The sequence below is a fragment of the Caretta caretta genome, chromosome 16 (genome assembly GCF_965140235.1).
Source record: "Caretta caretta isolate rCarCar2 chromosome 16, rCarCar1.hap1, whole genome shotgun sequence".
Taxonomy (NCBI): domain Eukaryota; kingdom Metazoa; phylum Chordata; order Testudines; family Cheloniidae; genus Caretta; species Caretta caretta.
In genome coordinates this window covers 23,524,340-23,543,004 of record NC_134221.1, presented here as the reverse complement: position 1 = coordinate 23,543,004, position 18,665 = coordinate 23,524,340, and the positions used below count along the sequence as shown (strand labels likewise).

At 44.8% G+C, this 18,665-nt stretch overlaps 1 protein-coding gene across 1 annotated transcript in view; it reads right to left on the bottom strand.

The window, feature by feature from the left end:
• The window catches only part of LOC125623653 (kinesin-like protein KIF14), a 35,433-nt gene extending 18,076 nt beyond the window's left edge, over positions 1-17,357 (bottom strand). Inside the window, 13 exon segments of the mRNA XM_075120596.1 lie at positions 1,296-1,393; positions 2,245-2,415; positions 2,588-2,597; positions 3,163-3,281; positions 5,569-5,684; positions 5,976-6,063; positions 10,341-10,371; positions 13,192-13,244; positions 15,253-15,390; positions 15,962-16,049; positions 16,559-16,621; positions 16,623-16,800; positions 17,306-17,357. Coding sequence (XP_074976697.1) covers positions 1,296-1,393; positions 2,245-2,415; positions 2,588-2,597; positions 3,163-3,281; positions 5,569-5,684; positions 5,976-6,063; positions 10,341-10,371; positions 13,192-13,244; positions 15,253-15,390; positions 15,962-16,049; positions 16,559-16,621; positions 16,623-16,800; positions 17,306-17,357 — 1,205 coding nt within the window.
• Between the last annotated feature and the right edge of the window lie 1,308 nt (positions 17,358-18,665).

Here is an 18,665-nt window from a genome sequence, read left to right as displayed (position 1 = left end):
CTCTCCTGCTGGTAATAGCTCATCCAAAGTGACCACTCTCCTTACAATGTGTATGATAATCAAGGTGGGCCATTTCCAGCATAAATCCAAGTTTAACCAGAACGTCTGGGGGGGGGGGGGGGGGAGGGGGAGGAAAAAACAAAGGGAAATAGACTACCTTGCATAATGACTTAGCCACTCCCCGTCTCTATTTAAGCCTAAATTAAATTGAATTCCAATTCAAGTCTGGACTCCAGCGAGAAACTGCTGAATTGGAATTCATTTGCAAATTGGATACTATTAATTTAGGCTTAAATAGAGACTGGGAGTGGCTAAGTCATTATGCAAGGTAGCCTATTTCCCCTTGTTTTTTCCTACCCCCCCCCCCCCCCCCCCCCAGACGTTCTGGTTAAACTTGGATTTATGCTGGAAATGGCCCACCTTGATTTTCATACACATTATAAGGAGAGTGGTCACTTTGGATAAGCTATTACCAGCAGGAGAGTGAGTTTGTGTGTGTGGTTTTTGGAAAGGGGGGGCAGGGGGGGGCTGAGAAAACCTGGATTTGTGCTGGAAATGGCCCACCTTGATTATCATACACATTGTAAGGAGAGTGGTCAGTTTGGATGAGCTATTAGCAGCAGGAGAGTGAGTTTGTGGGGGGGGTGTGTGTGTGTGAGAAGACCTGGATTTGTGCTGGAAATGGCCCACCTTGATTTTCATACACATTGTAAGGAGAGTGGTCACTTTGGATAAGCTATTACCAGCAGGAGAGTGAGTTTGTGTGTGTGGTTTTTGGAAAGGGGGTGGCTGAGAAAACCTGGATTTGTGCTGGAAATGGCCCACCTTGATTATCATACACATTGTAAGGAGAGTGGTCAGTTTGGATGAGCTATTAGCAGCAGGAGAGTGAGTTTGTGGGGGGGGTGTGTGTGTGTGAGAAGACCTGGATTTGTGCTGGAAATGGCCCACCTTGATTTTCATACACATTGTAAGGAGAGTGGTCACTTTGGATAAGCTATTACCAGCAGGAGAGTGAGTTTGTGTGTGTGGTTTTTGGAAAGGGGGTGGCTGAGAAAACCTGGATTTGTGCTGGAAATGGCCCACCTTGATTATCATACACATTGTAAGGAGAGTGATCACTTTAGATAAGCTATTACCAGCAGGAGAGTGGTGTGGGAGGAGGTATTGGTTCATGGTCTCTGTGTATATAATGTCTTCTGCAGTTTCCACAGTATGCATCCGATGAAGTGAGCTGTAGCTCACGAAAGCTTATGCTCAAATAAATTGGTTAGTCTCTAAGGTGCCACAAGTACTCCTTTTCTTCTTTCAGACACTGGATTTCTTGGAGACTGACTTCATATTTCAGCACATCAATCCCTTGACCGCACTGCTGGGCAGCTCTCAATCTCAGCTTTCAGTTCTTAAGAAGAAGGAAAACACCTCTTTAAAGTTTGTCAACTCTACTAGTTACATTGGATTCAAACAACTCAAGCCTTCCCCTTTCAGAAGTGACAGCTTTGGCAGTATGGGGCTCCATGGGAAACATCCCTAGGAAAGAAGAAGTTCTCAGTCTGGGAAAACGTATTTAAGTTTTTGCTTCGACTTGTTCTTGACTGTATCCATCTGTGGACATCTAGATCTGATAGTGACAGAATTATTTGAATAATTCTGATAAAAGGTTTTTTGCCTGCAGCTTGTTAGCAGTTCATTGGGAACGTGAGAGGTTTGAAAGTAGAGCAGTTTTGGATACAAGAGAATCACATAGTACTTTTATTCCACTATTCGGAGGATCTCTCTGCCTGCTTCCAGTCCCAGTACAAATTCACTGTGGGACATTCTACAGTAGTTCCTGGCTAGCTACAGGAGTATTCGGCTCGTGAATGTGTTCGCTGGAGTCGTCAGAGTACATAGGTACCCTGGGGTACAGGAACAATTGCAGTAAACACTGGTTTTGGACAGAGCGCGTCACTTTTGGCCACCTCTAGTAAAAACCCCTGGTGCACTTGGTCAATGTGTACAATACCCTAGTGTAGGAGATTTCTCAGGCAAATATTAAATATAGGAAAAGAAAGCAGCTAGTCACAGTATTAGTCTTGGCTCCATACAGCAGAGGCACAAGATAGCTACTCTCGGCTTCAGGAAATATTTCCTTTGGGTCCCTCTAACTTACTGCCCTGTCATGTCAAGGTATCAGCATAATTTGCCTCCCTTCATTTTGTACCATTGTAGGCATCAACCCCAGACCACAGGCTGATAAGAGACGCTTCTCAGCACCATACCTCTGATCAGCACTGCACTGGAATCCTCATTGACCTTGGCCACATTAATGATGCTGCAAGCTTGACTGGTGTAGGGCAGCATGCTCAGAGTTTCCTTGACGTGTGCAGTGGTTGGGCTGATGATGGCTATCTTAGAGTTACCACCAAGGCTCTCCTACTAAATCTGCTTTGAGGCTTTTGAAGACAAATTACCAGTGACCACGAGTCACTGGGGAAATGGCAGCAAGATCCAGTTTCCAAATCCACCCATCCTCTATCCCACCCTTGATTAAAGGGACAGTGCCATGTGGAATACTAGTTCCTGCAATAGCCTCTAGGATTAAGGCTCTAAGAAGCCTAGAAGTTTAGCATTAACTTTTGTACCTCACTTATGTTGATCAGAAAAGCTCACATGGGAGCCAGAAGCAAAAGTGAAAATGTAACGGGGAGGTACAAGAGTCACTAGTTAGAGAAGACACTTTTGCTAGTTTATAAAGACTTTGTTAAACCAGAACTATGCAAAAATATCCCTTTAAAATTAGGCCCAATAATCTACAAGGTTGTTAGGCACTCAGATACTACAGTATTGGGCAAATTATAAAATGCCCATGGTATTTTAGTATCTTGCTTCATTCTATTTTATTAAAGGTCAGGTGTCTAATACAGACTTAGGCACAGATTCAGTTAGCATGCAAAGCTTTAAGGAGCAATATCAAGAGACCAGCTGGACTAAGGCTTTGGTGAAGAATCCCTTACTATTTTTTTCAAAATCTGAATTTGCAGTCCAGCTTTAAAAGCTCCATCAGTCATCCTGTAGGACAGCTCCGTTTCAGTTACAAACCCATGATGTTTAACAAGCATGCCCAGAATGGGATTTTAATGGGAAAGCCATGTGAGGGTGCCAGGAGTTTCCTTGCCATACCAGGTTAAGACCAAGTCTCTGTAAGGGATGAAGCACTTTCTCTTGAATAGGGACATTTCAGATAGTGCAGAGATCACCTTCCCGAGGGTAAGCAGGGACTTGTTGATACTAGCACCTTCCTGGAAAGATGCAGTTACTTTTGTAAATTTGGTAATGTAACAGCCAGAAGGGGATTTTGATACAGAAGCTAACTGAATTAACTTAGTTTCTGCCTTTCAGATCCCAGCTATGGCATTCCATCATTATATGTAAATGAGAACTGGATCCCAAGACTTGTTTTCTCCCAATAGCTTCCAGATCCAGTTTGCAAATCAGAAGCAAATTTTACATGCTGCTAGAGGTGCGGCTACCAGTTGGATTCTCACATCAGCCCTAGTCAAATTCAGCAACTGGAACCAAGCTGCCAGCTAAATTCACAATGCGTGTGGCAGCACAGAATCCAGCTCAGTTGTCCAAAACTGCATTAGTTCTGCTGGATTACCTGTAGCAGGAGACTTCATCTGTCAGTAGAGTAAGCAGATATGGCACAGAGGAAACATACAATACATGGAGTAAGGTGTGCCAGTTTTATACTGTTACTTTTCTCAACATGGTATCCCACAGAGATCCAGATATTTCAAAGGGTATCCATGTTCTCAGAGTTAAAATAATCCATCTTGCTTAAGTGTGGGGTTTTCCTTGGAGGCTCACATTTTGGGATTAGTTGACCATCATGCTTTAGAGACACCTACTTGGCTGAGAAAAGTCAGTGAAAAGTCTAATCAATAGCAGGATGTCAGGACTGGGGATTTTCAGATAGAGGTAACAAGGAGAGACTAACATCAATACTTTGCAAAAAGAAAAGGAGTACGTGTGGCACCTGAGAGACTAACCAATTTATTTGAGCATAAGCTTTCGTGAGCTACAGCTCACTTCATCAGATGCATACTGTGGAAACTGCAGAAGACATTATATACACAGAGACCATGAAACAATACCTCCTCCCACCCCACTCTCCTGCTGGTAATAGCTTATTCAAAGTGATCACTCTCCCCACAATGTGCATGATAATCAAGTTGGGCCATTTCCAGCACAAATCCAGGTTCTCTCACCCTCCGCCCCGCCCCACACAAACTCACTCTCCTGCTGGTAATAGCCCATCCAAAGTGACCCCAACCTGAAGCAAATACTCACCAACAACCACATACCACAAAACAGAACCACTAACCCAGGAACCTATCCTTCCAACAAAGCCCGTTGCCAACTGTGCCCACATATCTATTCAGGGGACACCATCACAGGGCCTAATAACATCAGCTACACTATCAGAGGCTCGTTCACCTGCACATCCACCAATGTGATATATGCCATCATGTGCCAGCAATGCCCCTCTGCCATGTACATTGGTCAAACTGGACAGTCTCTACATAAAAGAATTATAACATTCATAAACCAGTCGGAGAACACTTCAATCTCTCTGGTCACGCAATTACAGACATGAAGGTCGCTATCTTAAAACAAAAAAACTTCAAATCCAGACTCCAGTGAGAAACTGCTGAATTGGAATTCATTTGCAAATTGGATACTATTAATTTAGGCTTAAATAGAGACTGGGAGTGGCTAAGTCATTATGCAAGGTAGCCTATTTCCCCTTGTTTTTTCCTACCCCTTCCCCCCCCCCCCCAGACGTTCTGGTTAAACTTGGATTTATGCTGGAAATGGCCCACCTTGATTATCATACACATTGTAAGGAGAGTGGTCAGTTTGGATGAGCTATTACCAGCAGGAGAGAGAGTTTGTGTGTGTGTGTGTGGGGGGGGGGGCGGGGGGAGAGGAGATGAGAAAACCTGGATTTGTGCTGGAAATGGCCCACCTTGATTATCATGTACATTGTAGGGAGAGTGGTCACTTTGGATGGGCCATTACCAGCAGGAGAGTGGGGTGGGAGGAGGTATTGGTTCATGGTCTCTGTGTATATAATGTCTTCTGCAGTTTCCACAGTATGCATCCGATGAAGTGAGCTGTAGCTCACGAAAGCTTATGCTCAAATAAATTGGTTAGTCTCTAAGGTGCCACAAGTACTCCTTTTCTTTTTGCGAATACAGACTAACATGGCTGTTACTCTGAAACCTATCAATACTTTGCACTTCTACAACACTTTCCAGCCAAGAATCTGTTATCCAAGCACTACGAGGTAGGTATCAGATAGGGACTCTGATAAGTAGAGGATCAGGGTCACACTTAATTGGCTTTCCTCTTGGAGACACAGAACCAGATCTCCCAGTTCTAGGTCTAATGGTTCCTCCAAGGTTGCTACTGCTCCCTTGGAGTTTCATAGACATCATGCCAACTCAGTGGAAGATATTGCATTTGGATTTAGACAGTTTCCCATCCTCTCCCACCCCAAAGAAAGAAGCATCACCCAACCTTTGTTCTCAGCCCACTGGTTTGTGCTAAATTGTAACGCTCACTTCCTGAGAGGTCCACCAAATTCACGTGGCTCACCACCACGTGAGCACGTGCTTCTCCTCCAGGTGTTATCTCTGCAAGACCACACAAGGGATTAGATTTTGTTGCCACCAAAGATAGCATATGAACATTCAGTATCTTTCCTGCCTCCAGCCTTCAAATCATAGTGGACAGGGCTACATCATCACATGGCTAGGCAGCAGTCTGCACGCTAGTCCAGTTAGTTTAATAGCTCCAAATCTTACTGCACAGGCATGAAAGCCAGTATGGGAAGACTCCAGGGGCCAGTTGAGAACAATCCCAGACCTATCCCGAGTCACTAGACTGGAGGGAATGGGATCGCTTGCCTTACTCTGAGCCACTACCAGTTTGAACACAGTGAGAGGGGGAGCATCTCTCATTCATGCTAGTGGCTGCTGTGGCTCGCTGCTTGTTTCCAAGTTCCAGCCAGGTCTAGAATAGAAGCAAAAATTAGTTTCCACACTGATCCTGCTCACAGTCCCTCAATGGCTACTCTCCACCACACGCAATGGCCTGGGCCCGGTCTGAGGGTCGCGGCTGACACTTTGCTCCACAGACACAGTGGAGTGGGAATGCAGGAGACAGCTTTTCCAGGAGCCAGTCCCATAGTGTGAAATGAACTCCCCCAGAAGCTAAGGGTCATTACTAACCCCCTAGTCTGCTTTCAACAGCAGGGTGCACTTGTGTCCAACCTTCTCCAATGGAGAGAGACAGACATTAAAACAAGTCCCCACACGGCACACAGTCCTGCCATTAGGGAGAAGAGAAAGAATGAGCCACGAGACAGAGGTTAATCACTTTGCACGCTATGGGAAGGCGATCAGACACTGCAGCAAGGAGGGAGATACAAGCACCCGTACAGAACAGAACATCAGCTCCAAGGAATGAGACTGCATTCCAAGCTATTGTGTGACGCTTTGCTGTTTAAGACTTGCCTGGACATAGCAGCTTACCAAGAGACTGCAGGTGTTGCTGATACAGGTTTGTGTCAGGACACATTAACTGTTAGTTCTGAAGTGCCCCCCCAGGATACTGGGTTTGCTGCCCCTTTTAGTCTAGGAAGCGGTTCAAGATATCACCTCAATTGCTCTGGCGGGTAAGGGGAGCCACTTATTTCTCTGCCTTATCAAATACCCATTACAAACTCCAGGCTACCACATGTTAGCAGCAAATCTGGAGAGCAGCTGCAGCAGACAAGGACAATCAGTCCCTAAGCTGGTTCTCTCTCTGCTCACCTGTGATTTTCCCCTCCTCCCCTTCCCGAATTCTGGATTCAGTCAGCTCCTAATGTGCCCTGCAAATCGGAACGGTTTTGCATGGCAGTGCCATATGCAGTTTTGAAGAGAAGGGCTCAGACTTCAAAAAAAAAAAAAATCTGCTTTCTGTTGATTTTGATCAGCTTGACTATTCCTAGAAGCAGCATTCTCCCCCTCCACCCCTACCCCCCCAACATTCTCAGCCTGACTGGAGAAAGGAGCAATTTTGTTCCATTTAGCAGAGGATGTCAGTCTCAGCATGGAGCAGGTTAATTGATTTCCATGGTCAGTTAAGAGAATTAACCAGATGAACTGTGGAAACAGCCAAGGAGAGGGGAAACAATAGATGCATGGCTTAGACATTTTTTGTCTTAAAGGCTTTGAAGATAGTTGACCTGGAAACACAATTCATTAGTGAATCTCGTTCTTCCAAAAAAGAAGTCTCAAAGCTTATTTGCAAGCACCGTTGATGGGATAAATGGACAGTGAATCTATGGCATTGCTTACACTGCAGTACACTGATGCTGCCTTGACAGAATATTCGATAGTCTATTTAGCCAGCAGCTTAGCTAGTAGGGCTCTCTCTCTCTCTCTGATGATAGATAGGATCAACTGGAGGACCTCAGTTCTTTGGGCCAACATAACAAATGCCTATCTCCAGCGCACAGGAGAGAGCTTGGTGGACATTAGAACTAAGCACTGAGATTGGAAGGAGAGACAAGTGTTGACCAGACAGTTCAAAAATCAAGAGCAGAAGTAGAGACAGATGAGATCAAGCATGCCTATTTCATTAGGCCTTGAGTATACCATAAAAATTTCAGGTTTCAGAGTAACAGCCATGTTAGTCTGTATTCGCAAAAAGAAAAGGAGTACTTGTGGCACCTTAGAGACTAACCAATTTATTTGAGCATGAGCTTTCGTGAGCTACAGCTCACTTCATCTGATGCATACCGTGGAAAATACAGAAGATGTTTTAAACATCTTCTACACTTTCCACAGTATGCATCCGATGAAGTGAGCTGTAGCTCACGAAAGCTTATGCTCAAATAAATTGGTTAGTCTCTAAGGTGCCACAAGTACTCCTTTTCTTTTTTCATAAAAATTCAGTTTAGGAGAGATAATATCTTTTACTGGACCAACTTGGATAATATCCTGGGCCCAACTTAGCTACAACACTGCATACAGATTAGGAGAGCAAGCTAGAGAGACAGAAACCCTCTGCATTTTCAGAGGAGAATGTTATGTGCATTGCTATAAGATTTAATGGGGGAGGTTCATCCATCAAACAACTGCACTGAAATTGCTGGAAGAGGGCATAAGTTACTGTTATGGAAAGAAAGAACCAGAAAGGCATGCCACATGAAATGGTCCAGAAGCCCTGGAAGAGAGACCAGACAAAGCTGCAAAACATGACAGCTAATGGCATCATCCATAGGAGACCCAGGAGAAGAGGTTCACTCCTTAGGGACTGTAGAGAGAGAGGAAAAAAAAAAGTATGCCTCAAACCAAAGGAGATGAACAAGAACATTAAATGGGAACATTTCCACTTGCCCACAGGGAATGGACAGTTTGCTAAAATGGCAGGAGCACAAAATTATTCAGCGAGTTAGATATGTCAGCAGGCATTTGGCAGATTCTCCAGGACAAAGCAAGTGCCAAGATTTGTACTTTCAGTACCCTGTTTGATAAATACTACCAGCTCCTGGAATGCATTCAGCACCCAGAGTACCTCACCACGCAGCGCCCCACACATGAGAAGGGATTGCAGGAGTGAGTGGACACTGACGACAGAGTCACCACACATCTTGCAGGATACTGTGCAAGATCCACCAAGCCCCGAGAGCCCAAACACAGCCAGGCTAGATCACAGCAACAGCACTACTGCAGCTAATTCCCAAATTATCATTTGTTGTTCCCCTAAGACCTGCCCCACAGTCATCCCTGAAAGTTAAGCAACAACTAAAAGATTAAATATTGATGCTACCCAGGATTCACGTACAGTACATTCTTCAGTAAGTTAATGCCACTGATATGCTCCACAGCCTTTTAAACTGTCAGGGGGGCAGACAGGTTGAGCCATAGTTTCAATTTTACTGAAATCCCCTTTTGCATACAGATCTTCACCTTTGGGAAAGGGCTTGTGCAGGTGAACTGAATGACTGAGCAACAGAACATCAGAGCATTTTTACATTTAGTAGCCTGGTACCTTAACTATTCATTTTACTTGGCACTCTTTCCCCAGAGGCAGCTATGGGTGTTGGCACGGTCACCAGGTTACCAGAGAAAACACAGCAATACAATAGACAAACAGACGGCCTAAATGTTGTTTTTACACACACACACTCTCTCTCTCCCTCTATCTCTTTCTAGAGTGAGCAAGTCACTGGCAAGAGATCTGACTTATTTCCATGAGACAGAGCCACTCAGGTACCCAGTGCTTCAGACCCAGAAGCTGTCCCTCTTTACCTAATTCATCCTCATTGCAAAGCAGAGAGCATTGTGGGAAAGCAGCTGAGTTTTGTTGTACATGGACATCTGTTCACACTGTACTGAAGGACCAAGCTCAATCTCACATCCCAAGTCAATACTGGTATACCATTTGGCAGTATAAAGTACAATTTCTAGCCATTCCAGTCTGTGATTAGACTTATTCATTGGTCTTAGGAAGTACTGCATGACCACAACCTCCTTTTGAGAGGTGCAACCCCAAAGTTTTGCCTACATATGCTGATCTGCCCCCTCCTGCCCACCCCCTGCACACACGGAGGAAAAAATTGTTCCCATACCACTCAGAGGTAGCATGGTCCAGTGGACAGGACACTAGACAGTTTGGAGATGTAGGTTCTATTCTCAAGCCTGCCATACAGCTGGTCCATGGCCTTGAGCCAATCAGTTCACTTTGTGCCTCGGTTGTCTCTCCTCCCCCACTCCCCCCCCCCAAATCACTTGAGCTGCTTTGTAGTAGTTCCGTTGTAAGCTCTTCAAGGCAAGCACTGTCTTGTGTCTGTACAGCACCTACTATAAAGGGGATTTGATCTTGGGTATTGCCATTAGGCAAATAATGCCCATCCCCCACAAATTTCCCCAACCTGAAAAATATCTAAGCTCTTACTATTTTGCATTTCCATAAAGGTGCTATACAGCACGGTGGGATCTCCAACAGGACACAGCATCATACAAGTAAAAGGCAGCTGGTACCGAGTCCACTGCACAATAATGGGCGGAGGAAAAGATGGCTTGGCTAAGGACAGCAGGCAAGCTCCTGGCATATTTAATGTCCATTTCACAACAGGATGGACACTTATTTCCATCCATAAAGGTGATTGGAGAGAAGCAGAAATAGCTAGTTTAGATTCCAGTTAGCCACTATCAGGAATAAAGATGCAGGGAAGACGACAGCAGTAGATGGAGCTAGTGATGCATTAACAGAGCTTTGAACTAAGGCAGATTTACCTGAACATCTGTAAAAGAGCCAACCACATACCTGGGAGGATAGGAAAGAGGCACTATATTACTAGAAGGTAAAATAATAATTGTAGGACATCTGCTTCGTTGTCAAGGACATGAGGGAAATAAAGATGTTGTCCCCTCTAGCTAAAGCCTGCTGTTTCTTTTTCCCCAGACTCCCAACCACCAACTGCTCCACGGTTTGGATGCCAATCCAATTTTGATGCCTCTAATTCACTCCAGAGACTGTTTATTTTAACTTTATCAAGAGAAGAGAAAAACTGTGTTAGACTAAAAAGAGCATCTGGCAGCACGATGGTCTCCTTTCGCTACCAGGTACCAGCATGGTCCGGGAAATTAGCTGAATGAGTCGAGAGAGCAATACACCCCACATATTGAAGTACAGGCTTATGGAGTCCCACAACGTGGTCACCCTGATCTGGAAACACAGAGGCATAGCCTGTAGTGAGCACAGCTCCCAGTAGGCAGCCCTCCATCTTGAGCCAGACAGCTGGGCCACATGAGGGACCTGCAATATTTTCTGTGTTAGAAAAGGAGGCCAAAATGAGGTCTAGCCTGCCAGATTTGACCAGCTGACTAACGCAGCCCTTAGCTGTGCAAACACTGAGTGCCCAGGACTGCAGGGTCTTGTTTGGAAGTTAATGTTAACTACAGGAACAGTTAAGAGATGCAGCCACAGTGGTTAGGTTGTTCCAGTGTTTCCAAATCTCAGGCTTCCTTTCCCCATTCCCCCATAAGAGTCATGCTGCCTTGCAAAAATGGCAGCATATTCCTCAGAGTCCAGCTGATGAGACGCTACCATCCAGAACTAGCAACACTTAGGAGTTCTCGTTTTCCACCCCCTAAAGCAAGCCACTCCTTTCACATCTTTGAGAGACAAGTACAGGAGCTTCATTTTGATTTTAAGAAGCCAGTTCTAGGCTGTCTGGATACAGTCAGTCTGAACACTGCACAACTTGTGTGCCATGAGGTTGCATTCTCTGTTTTGTGCGAGTCACATACTCCTGCAACAGCAGGATCTGCAATAGTTCTGAAGAGACTTCTTGCAGTATGAGAAACAATTGTTTACTGATTAAGCCAGGGAATGTGAGTCCAGACCTCTTGAGTTCTAGTCTCAAAAGGTACCACCAATTTGTCGCAGGGTCTTGGTCAAATCACACCACCCATATGCCTCAGTTTTGCTATCTTGTAGGGATAATTCTTAACTATATTCACACAGTGTTTTGAAGATAAAGCACAATGTAAGTGCTATGTATTTATCTGTTTTACTTGGAAATAATCTTTCCAGTTAATTCTACAATGAGAACCGTAACAGCAGAATCAATGAGATAGCTTCATGTTGATCAGAGTGCAATGCAGCTACATAGCACGCACAGTGCTGAGCTGAGCTAACCCTGTTTTTCATCTGGGGCTGGAGAGATTAGAATACTGTTAATACTAGTCCCTTGAAATTAATGCAGCCTCTGCTTAAACCTTGGAGAGTTGTCAAGTGCGATGCTTCCTGTTTTAATAGATCAGTATCAAGGAGTTTGGTCTCATGTGCAGATACTTGTCTGGAGTCCCTATAATTAGGCCCATCTTTGTGTCCAGAGCTCTAAGCCTTTGGGCTAAGAGCTATAATTCAGTGGATAGCCTGCTGTTAATAGCAAGTGTCAGCTTTCCAGGATGGCTTAGCTGAAAGGAACTTGTTAAGCCATTATATACATTGCTTTTTGATTGGAACAATTAAGCTTCTCTCCACCAGGACACTCCACTAGTGGTAACACTATGCAGGATACCTGGTGCCCTGATGGCTTTAGAAGCTTGAGCCTACTATCTAAAAAGCTCTTTGGTGAGGCTTCTCTCCTGTACACCCCAGAGTTATCCCAGGTTATAGGAGCATCTCCTCATGCACCCCAACTCTATCGATTTCCCAGTGGGAAAGTGAGGCACCCTTCTATATCCTACAGGACACAACTGAACTGCTCACTGGTCTGACCATGAAGGGGAAGAGCAACATCCTGAGATCTAGAGAAAAGTTTTGGAGTCTGTTTAGAGCTGGATTAGACTGAGGCTACTGCTCAAATAAGGCCTCATCAGGATAAGGGGTCATCTGCACTTCTGCTCAGACTTCAGCTCTGAGTAGCAGCAGTCGCGGAAGCTCAGATCCTGTCAGATCCAACACCAGTTCCAGGCTGTAATCAAGACTGTGGGGGCAGGTCTGCCTCCAAGTTTCTAGATGCCCTCCCATCTCCAAGAGGAAAGCCTGAAGGAGTTTAGATTTGGGAAGATTCTCATTTTAGACAGTTTAAAGGAAAGTTAAACAGTAAGGGACAAACTGTTGTTATACCTGCGAGCCACCCATTGACTTCAGTGCAGAAATCTCTGGGTATGTCAGTACTGGAAAAAACCCACACACCCCACCTCCCCTGCACACAAACGACAACAAGTCTCACAGCCTGGCTAACTGACTCAGGATAGTAGTGTAGATGTTCCTGCTCTGGCCAGAGCCTGGGCTCAGAAACCAAGCAAGAGGGACAGGTCTCAGAGCTTGGGCTCCAGCCTGAGCAGGAATGTTAACATGGATATTTTTAGCTCTATAGCGTGAGCCTAAGTCTTAACTGGACACCAAGACTCACTGCCGTGGGGCCATTTTTGTAGTGTAGATGTAGAGTCAGTCTTCATTTTTACAACTGAGCATGCAGTAAACTTGGAGTTTGTTGCCCAAACAGAAGTGTATCTTTAAAAGTAGGACAATTGTACTAGATACAGTGTGGAGGCAGGAGGATGGTAACTGATGCAGGAGTTTGTGAAACTGTACTACCTTAAAAAAAAAAAATTAACAGACTATACTTACATAGACAGGCCGGTTACATAAGGACCAAGGATTGGATATTCTCGTACTTTCAGCTAAATCGGGGTGTGTGTGAGAAGATTAATTACATTAGGGTTACTTCTTTAACACAAGCAATAGCAAGGCATGAAAGGTGGACACCTTGGGAATTTAGACACATCATGATAGAAAACGCCAAGCAAAGATTGAAGGAGAGATCTTAATAGTCTTGCATTCTCCCACACTGGATTCTCCCTCCAGCAGCGAAGCCTGTAGTCTCTGCTCTGACTACAATGGACTCCTCCAGCTTCTTACCCCATCCCCATATTAACAGTCCCAGATGTGGCCTCTGCTTCAGCATGCAGTAGTAAGACCACCATCAGGATCCAGGGAGTGATTCTCCCATGCAGGTGCTTGAGTACCACCACTCAGAACCCTCTGAACTCCCAAGCATGTTCTTCCCCTCCATTAAGGGCCACACTGACTGACTAACTTCTGCTGCAATAAGACTAATGCCAGGCATTTGGCAAGAAGTGACACTGGTCCCAAGCTGAATTTTAGTGATTGCTCAGATAGGTGAGCCCCAGAAGGGTCTTCCTCCTGGACTCTGACTAGTCTGACTAGTCTAGTGCAGAGTCCTGCACTTAGGACGGAAGAACCCAATGCACAGCTACAGACTAGGGACCGAATGGCTAGGCAGCAGTTCTGCGGAAAAGGACCTAGGGGTGACAGTGGACGAGAAGCTGGATATGAGTCAGCAGTGTGCCCTTGTTGCCAAGAAGGCCAATGGCATTTTGGGATGTATAAGTAGGGGCATAGCGAGCAGATCGAGGGACGTGATCGTTCCCCTCTATTGGACATTGGTGAGGCCTCATCTGGAGTACTGTGTCCAGTTTTGGGCCCCACACTACAAGAAGGATGTGGATAAATTGGAAAGAGTCCAGCAAAAGGCAACAAAAATGATTAGGGGTCTGGAACACATGACTTACGAGGAGAGGCTGAGGGAACTGGGATTGTTTAGTCTGCAGAAGAGAAAAATGAGGGGGGATTTGATAGCTGCTTTCAACTACCTGAGAGGTGGTTCCAGAGAGGATGGTTCTAGACTATTCTCAGTGGTGGAAGAGGACAGGACAAGGAGTAATGGTCTCAAGTTGCAGTGGGGGAGGTTTAGGTTGGATATTAGGAAAAACTTTTTCACTAGGAGGGTGGTGAAACACTGGAATGCGTTGCCTAGGGAGGTGGTGGAATCTCCTTCCTTAGAAGTTTTTAAGGTCAGGCTTGACAAAGCCCTGGCTGGGATGATTTAATTGGGGATGGGTCCTGCTTTTGAGCAGGGGGTTGGACTAGATGACCTCCTGAGGTCCCTTCCAACCCTGATATTCTATGAAACTGGAACAACTGAGACAGGTGGAACCAAAAGCTACAGGCATGGTCTCTGGCAGGCTCTTGCCAAATGGCTCACAGTTACTATCAGCTCATCAAAACATGGATACCCTCAACTAGCAGGAAAGTGTGACTGGTTTAATGGCACAGGCTTGTTGTTTGGGACCATTGCCTCTACCACCACATTTGCACAGTTAAGGGTGGGACTCTGGGACACCTTCAGGAGGCATAGGGCAGGGGGAAGAGGATAAAGGTTTAAGCCACCTTGTGCCCTCAGGATTCTGGAAGATTGATGGCTGAAATAGCCCCTAGTGTAATTTAGGGAGCACAGAATGTAATTGTATGCCATGCAGCTCTACCTCATGCTGCGCCTGCCACAACTGGGTCCTGTCCCAGATTCTCCATAGTACAGAGAACTATGGCTCCACCTCACACTGTCAATGTTGAGCTTTGAGGGGACCTGTGTAGGACAGCCTATGGCTGCCTGATGCAGGCTCACACCAGGGGGATTCTCCCTTGGCTAGCTAAAGGGACCATAATAGAAGGGAGAATTCCTCCCTAGAGCTCTAGGGAAAATCTGGCCCAATATGGCCCAGGTCACATACAATCAATCAGGAAAGAATCAAGCCCCCATTTCGTCGCAAGGAAGGGCATTACAGCTGGGGTTCAGTATTGCAGGTAAATATGTAACATTTTCCAAACTCGAGCTTTCTTCTTGGCATTAACATCTTCGGATGATGTTAAGAGATCATGTATCCGCTCACTGTATACCTCAGAGTAACTCAACTCAATGTGATGTTTCACTTGTTGGAATAAGGGAGAAGAATGCATTTGCAAATACTGGGGTGGACGGGGGGAAGAGAAGGGATTCAAAAATCCATTTTAGCGTTCAAACACAGGGCATTCTGAATGGAGCAGCTCATTTTATGTAGTTGGCCATCTCAAAAAGTTACATTATATGCGATGCCAGGCCCTAATACCATATAGCCCTGTGCACATTTGGTGTTACGTAAGCTTTAAGCTTATCATTGTCACTAGTGCAGATGCAAATGCTATCTTCAATTCAGCTAATAGGAAGAACTATTATAGATAATCCTTTACGATAGTATTTGTATAGACCTACCTACAATATATCTGAAACATGGCTTATTAGAAACAGTCTTTTTTTTAAATGGAAGGATTAAAACTAGCATAAGGCACAAAACTCTTTTCTGATATATTTTGTCTTTATCCAAGCCTCAGCAGGGAGAAGCTGATACTAAAAATAGAACAGTTTTATAGGGGTGATAGCTTTTCATCCAGATTAATGGAGGGAGAGACAACCCCATAAGGTGCCCTGGCCAATTTTTGGACAGCTCTAATGGAGAGACTGGAGACTTTATTACTAGAAAATATTAAGCAAAAATGTTACCTCCTCTTGTTGAGTCAGATTTACTTTCCAGAATATTTCCTTGCAAAATCGTGGAATTATGCCCACCTCATCAGCATAGCCTGTCATTGTGTTGAAGACGAGACCCATGGTTAGTTGTGCTGAAAACCCTAGTCAGAAAAGGGCACTCAATTTTGCTCGGTCCTTAATATGGCAAAATGATTTCCATCTGGCCAAGTCACAAGTACACCCCACAGATAAGAGAAAGCCATCACATGTTTCACTTTGGGACAGGAAACAGATGCACCATGCTTATTAAATTCCATTCTGAGCATCCTCACTATTCTATAGGCTAAACAGTTGTTACACAAGCTAGTTTAGAAAGAGGTTATTTATGACAGTTGCCATCTTTGTCTTTACAAGAGATTAATTTATGATTTTGCTTCATTCTAAAACAGTTTTTGATTCTTTGGTTGAGTTATAGGAGTTTCACCACCTAAGGTTTTGAAAATTAAACTTTTCTAGAGAAGGATTACTTAGTGGCAGATTCTGATCAAGTGGCTGGATTTAGTTTGTTGCCTCAAATAAGCCTCAGATGGCTGGAGAGAGCAGTTATAAAGTTAATAGTAGAGGTCTTATGTGTAAGATTTCCCAGATCCAGTTTGTCCATAAGCAAATAAGCAAGTATTGTAACCTTCAAAGACCGTCTAGAAGTGGCTGGGCCAACAAACCGTACACTACTTCTTGACGGGCATATCCCTTATCCTCTGGATTCTGAGACCCAAAACAACAGTCATAGGAGAAAAGCAGCTGCCTGTTTGTGTAAGGATGATGGATCAGTATTTCCTTTCCAGAAAGGGACACAACACATTTTATACCAACTTACTGTTCTCTGTGAAGTCAGAAAAATGTTATTGTAGAGACAATTAGGCCTGGTCTACACTGGGGGTGGGGATCGATCTAAGATATGCAACTACAGCTACGAGAATAGCGTAGCTGAAGTCGATGTATCTTAGATCGACTTAGAATCACTTACTTCGCGTCCTCGCGGCGTGGGATCAATGGCCACTGCTCCCCCATTGACTCCGCTTCCGCCTCTTGCGGTGGTGGAGTTCCGGAGTCGACGGCAGAGCGATCGGGGATCGATTTATTGTGTCTACACTAGACTAGATAAATCGATCCCCAATAGCTCGATCACTACCTGCCGATCAGTCGTGTAGAGTAGACGTGGCCTTAGTTTGAGTTGCCACAGTTGGAACCCAACTGCTGTCTGGAGTCTGCTGTATTTTTAAATGTAATAGTCAATGCTAAACTCTACATCTCCTATCAGTGCAATGAATTGTGCTTGGTCAGGTGACATGCCTGCTCCTAGCACAGCATGCCTACATTGGATATGGTTCCAGTGTACCACCATCTCAGGCTTTGCCTTTTCTGACATGTGAGAATTAATATTCTGAACCCAAACTTTATCTTGGGCTTGGCTGTACCTTGGCTACAACTCTGCTCCTGCCCCCAGCTCTCACTGCCTCAGTGGAACACTCAAACAGTTTTACACTCTTGAGTTGGAGGTAGTAGGACCCACTTAGTCTGGTATCAAGTTGAGCCAGACAGCTGTAGGTAGGTTTCAGAGTAGCAGCTGTGTTAGTCTGTATCCACAAAAAGAACAGGAGTACTTGTGGCACCTTAGAGACTAACAAATTGATTAGAGCATAAGCTTTTGTGGGCTACAGCCCATTTCATCGGATGCATAGAATGGAATATATAGTAAGAAGATTGTATGTGTGGGTATATATCTCCACACACACACACACAAGTTGAAGTTGCCATACAAACTGTGAGAGGCTAATTATTTAAGATGAGCTATTATCAGCAAGAGGATATCAGTAGGTAGGATCCTTCTATGTGCCTTTACTCAATACACGCAGACAGCACACCAACTGGTCTAGTTCAAGTATACAGCACAAGGAATAGAATCCAGGCTGCTCCTCTTGTTGCTGGCCTCCAGAAAGGTCATCAGAAAAAATGTTAAGTCTGATTCCAAACAGAGGACCACTGCTACCCAGGCTTGACTGTCAGGTATTGGATGCACATTTTTAAACATTCAACCACCCCCTCAAAATTTAGAGGCATTTGAAATCTAAGCCAGATTCTGAAATTGGCAAAGAGAGTCATTTATCTTTACAATGGGCAGAACCAAAATCCCAGGCATTCAAAATTCAGATCTGGAATATGTTACTTGAGCCCACTGGCATTTAAAGAGTACAGTAAGACTGAGTTTAATGTTAATGACTCAGTAGTTGTAGATTAAAACAGAGAGATGGAAAGAGGAAGAGGATTAGCAACACATCTACAGACTGATCATACTGGCTTCAATAGGAGCTGCTGACAAGCACAGAGGAGCCAGTAACTAGGCCCCTGTTTATTGAGAGTCTGAGGTGGTTTCAAGTTCTGATGCTCAGTTTTTAATCTAGGGAGCTGAACCAACAGGCAGGACACTGGATATTCATACTGGAGGCAGGCTGGGAAAGGAGATGGGGCAAGGGCACAGGAAAGGGCAATTCTAGTTGTATGCTGGAACTCAGTATATGACTCTTTGCTGTCATGGGTTAGATCACTGCACTGTTTGAAAGTTACCTTTGGGTCAGTGGCCTGACTGACTGCCACACTGATGGCACTGTTATCTCCAGAACACCCTCCTTTGGAAGAGGTCCTCCACTGTTCTTCCACATGGCCATGGCTCCCCGTT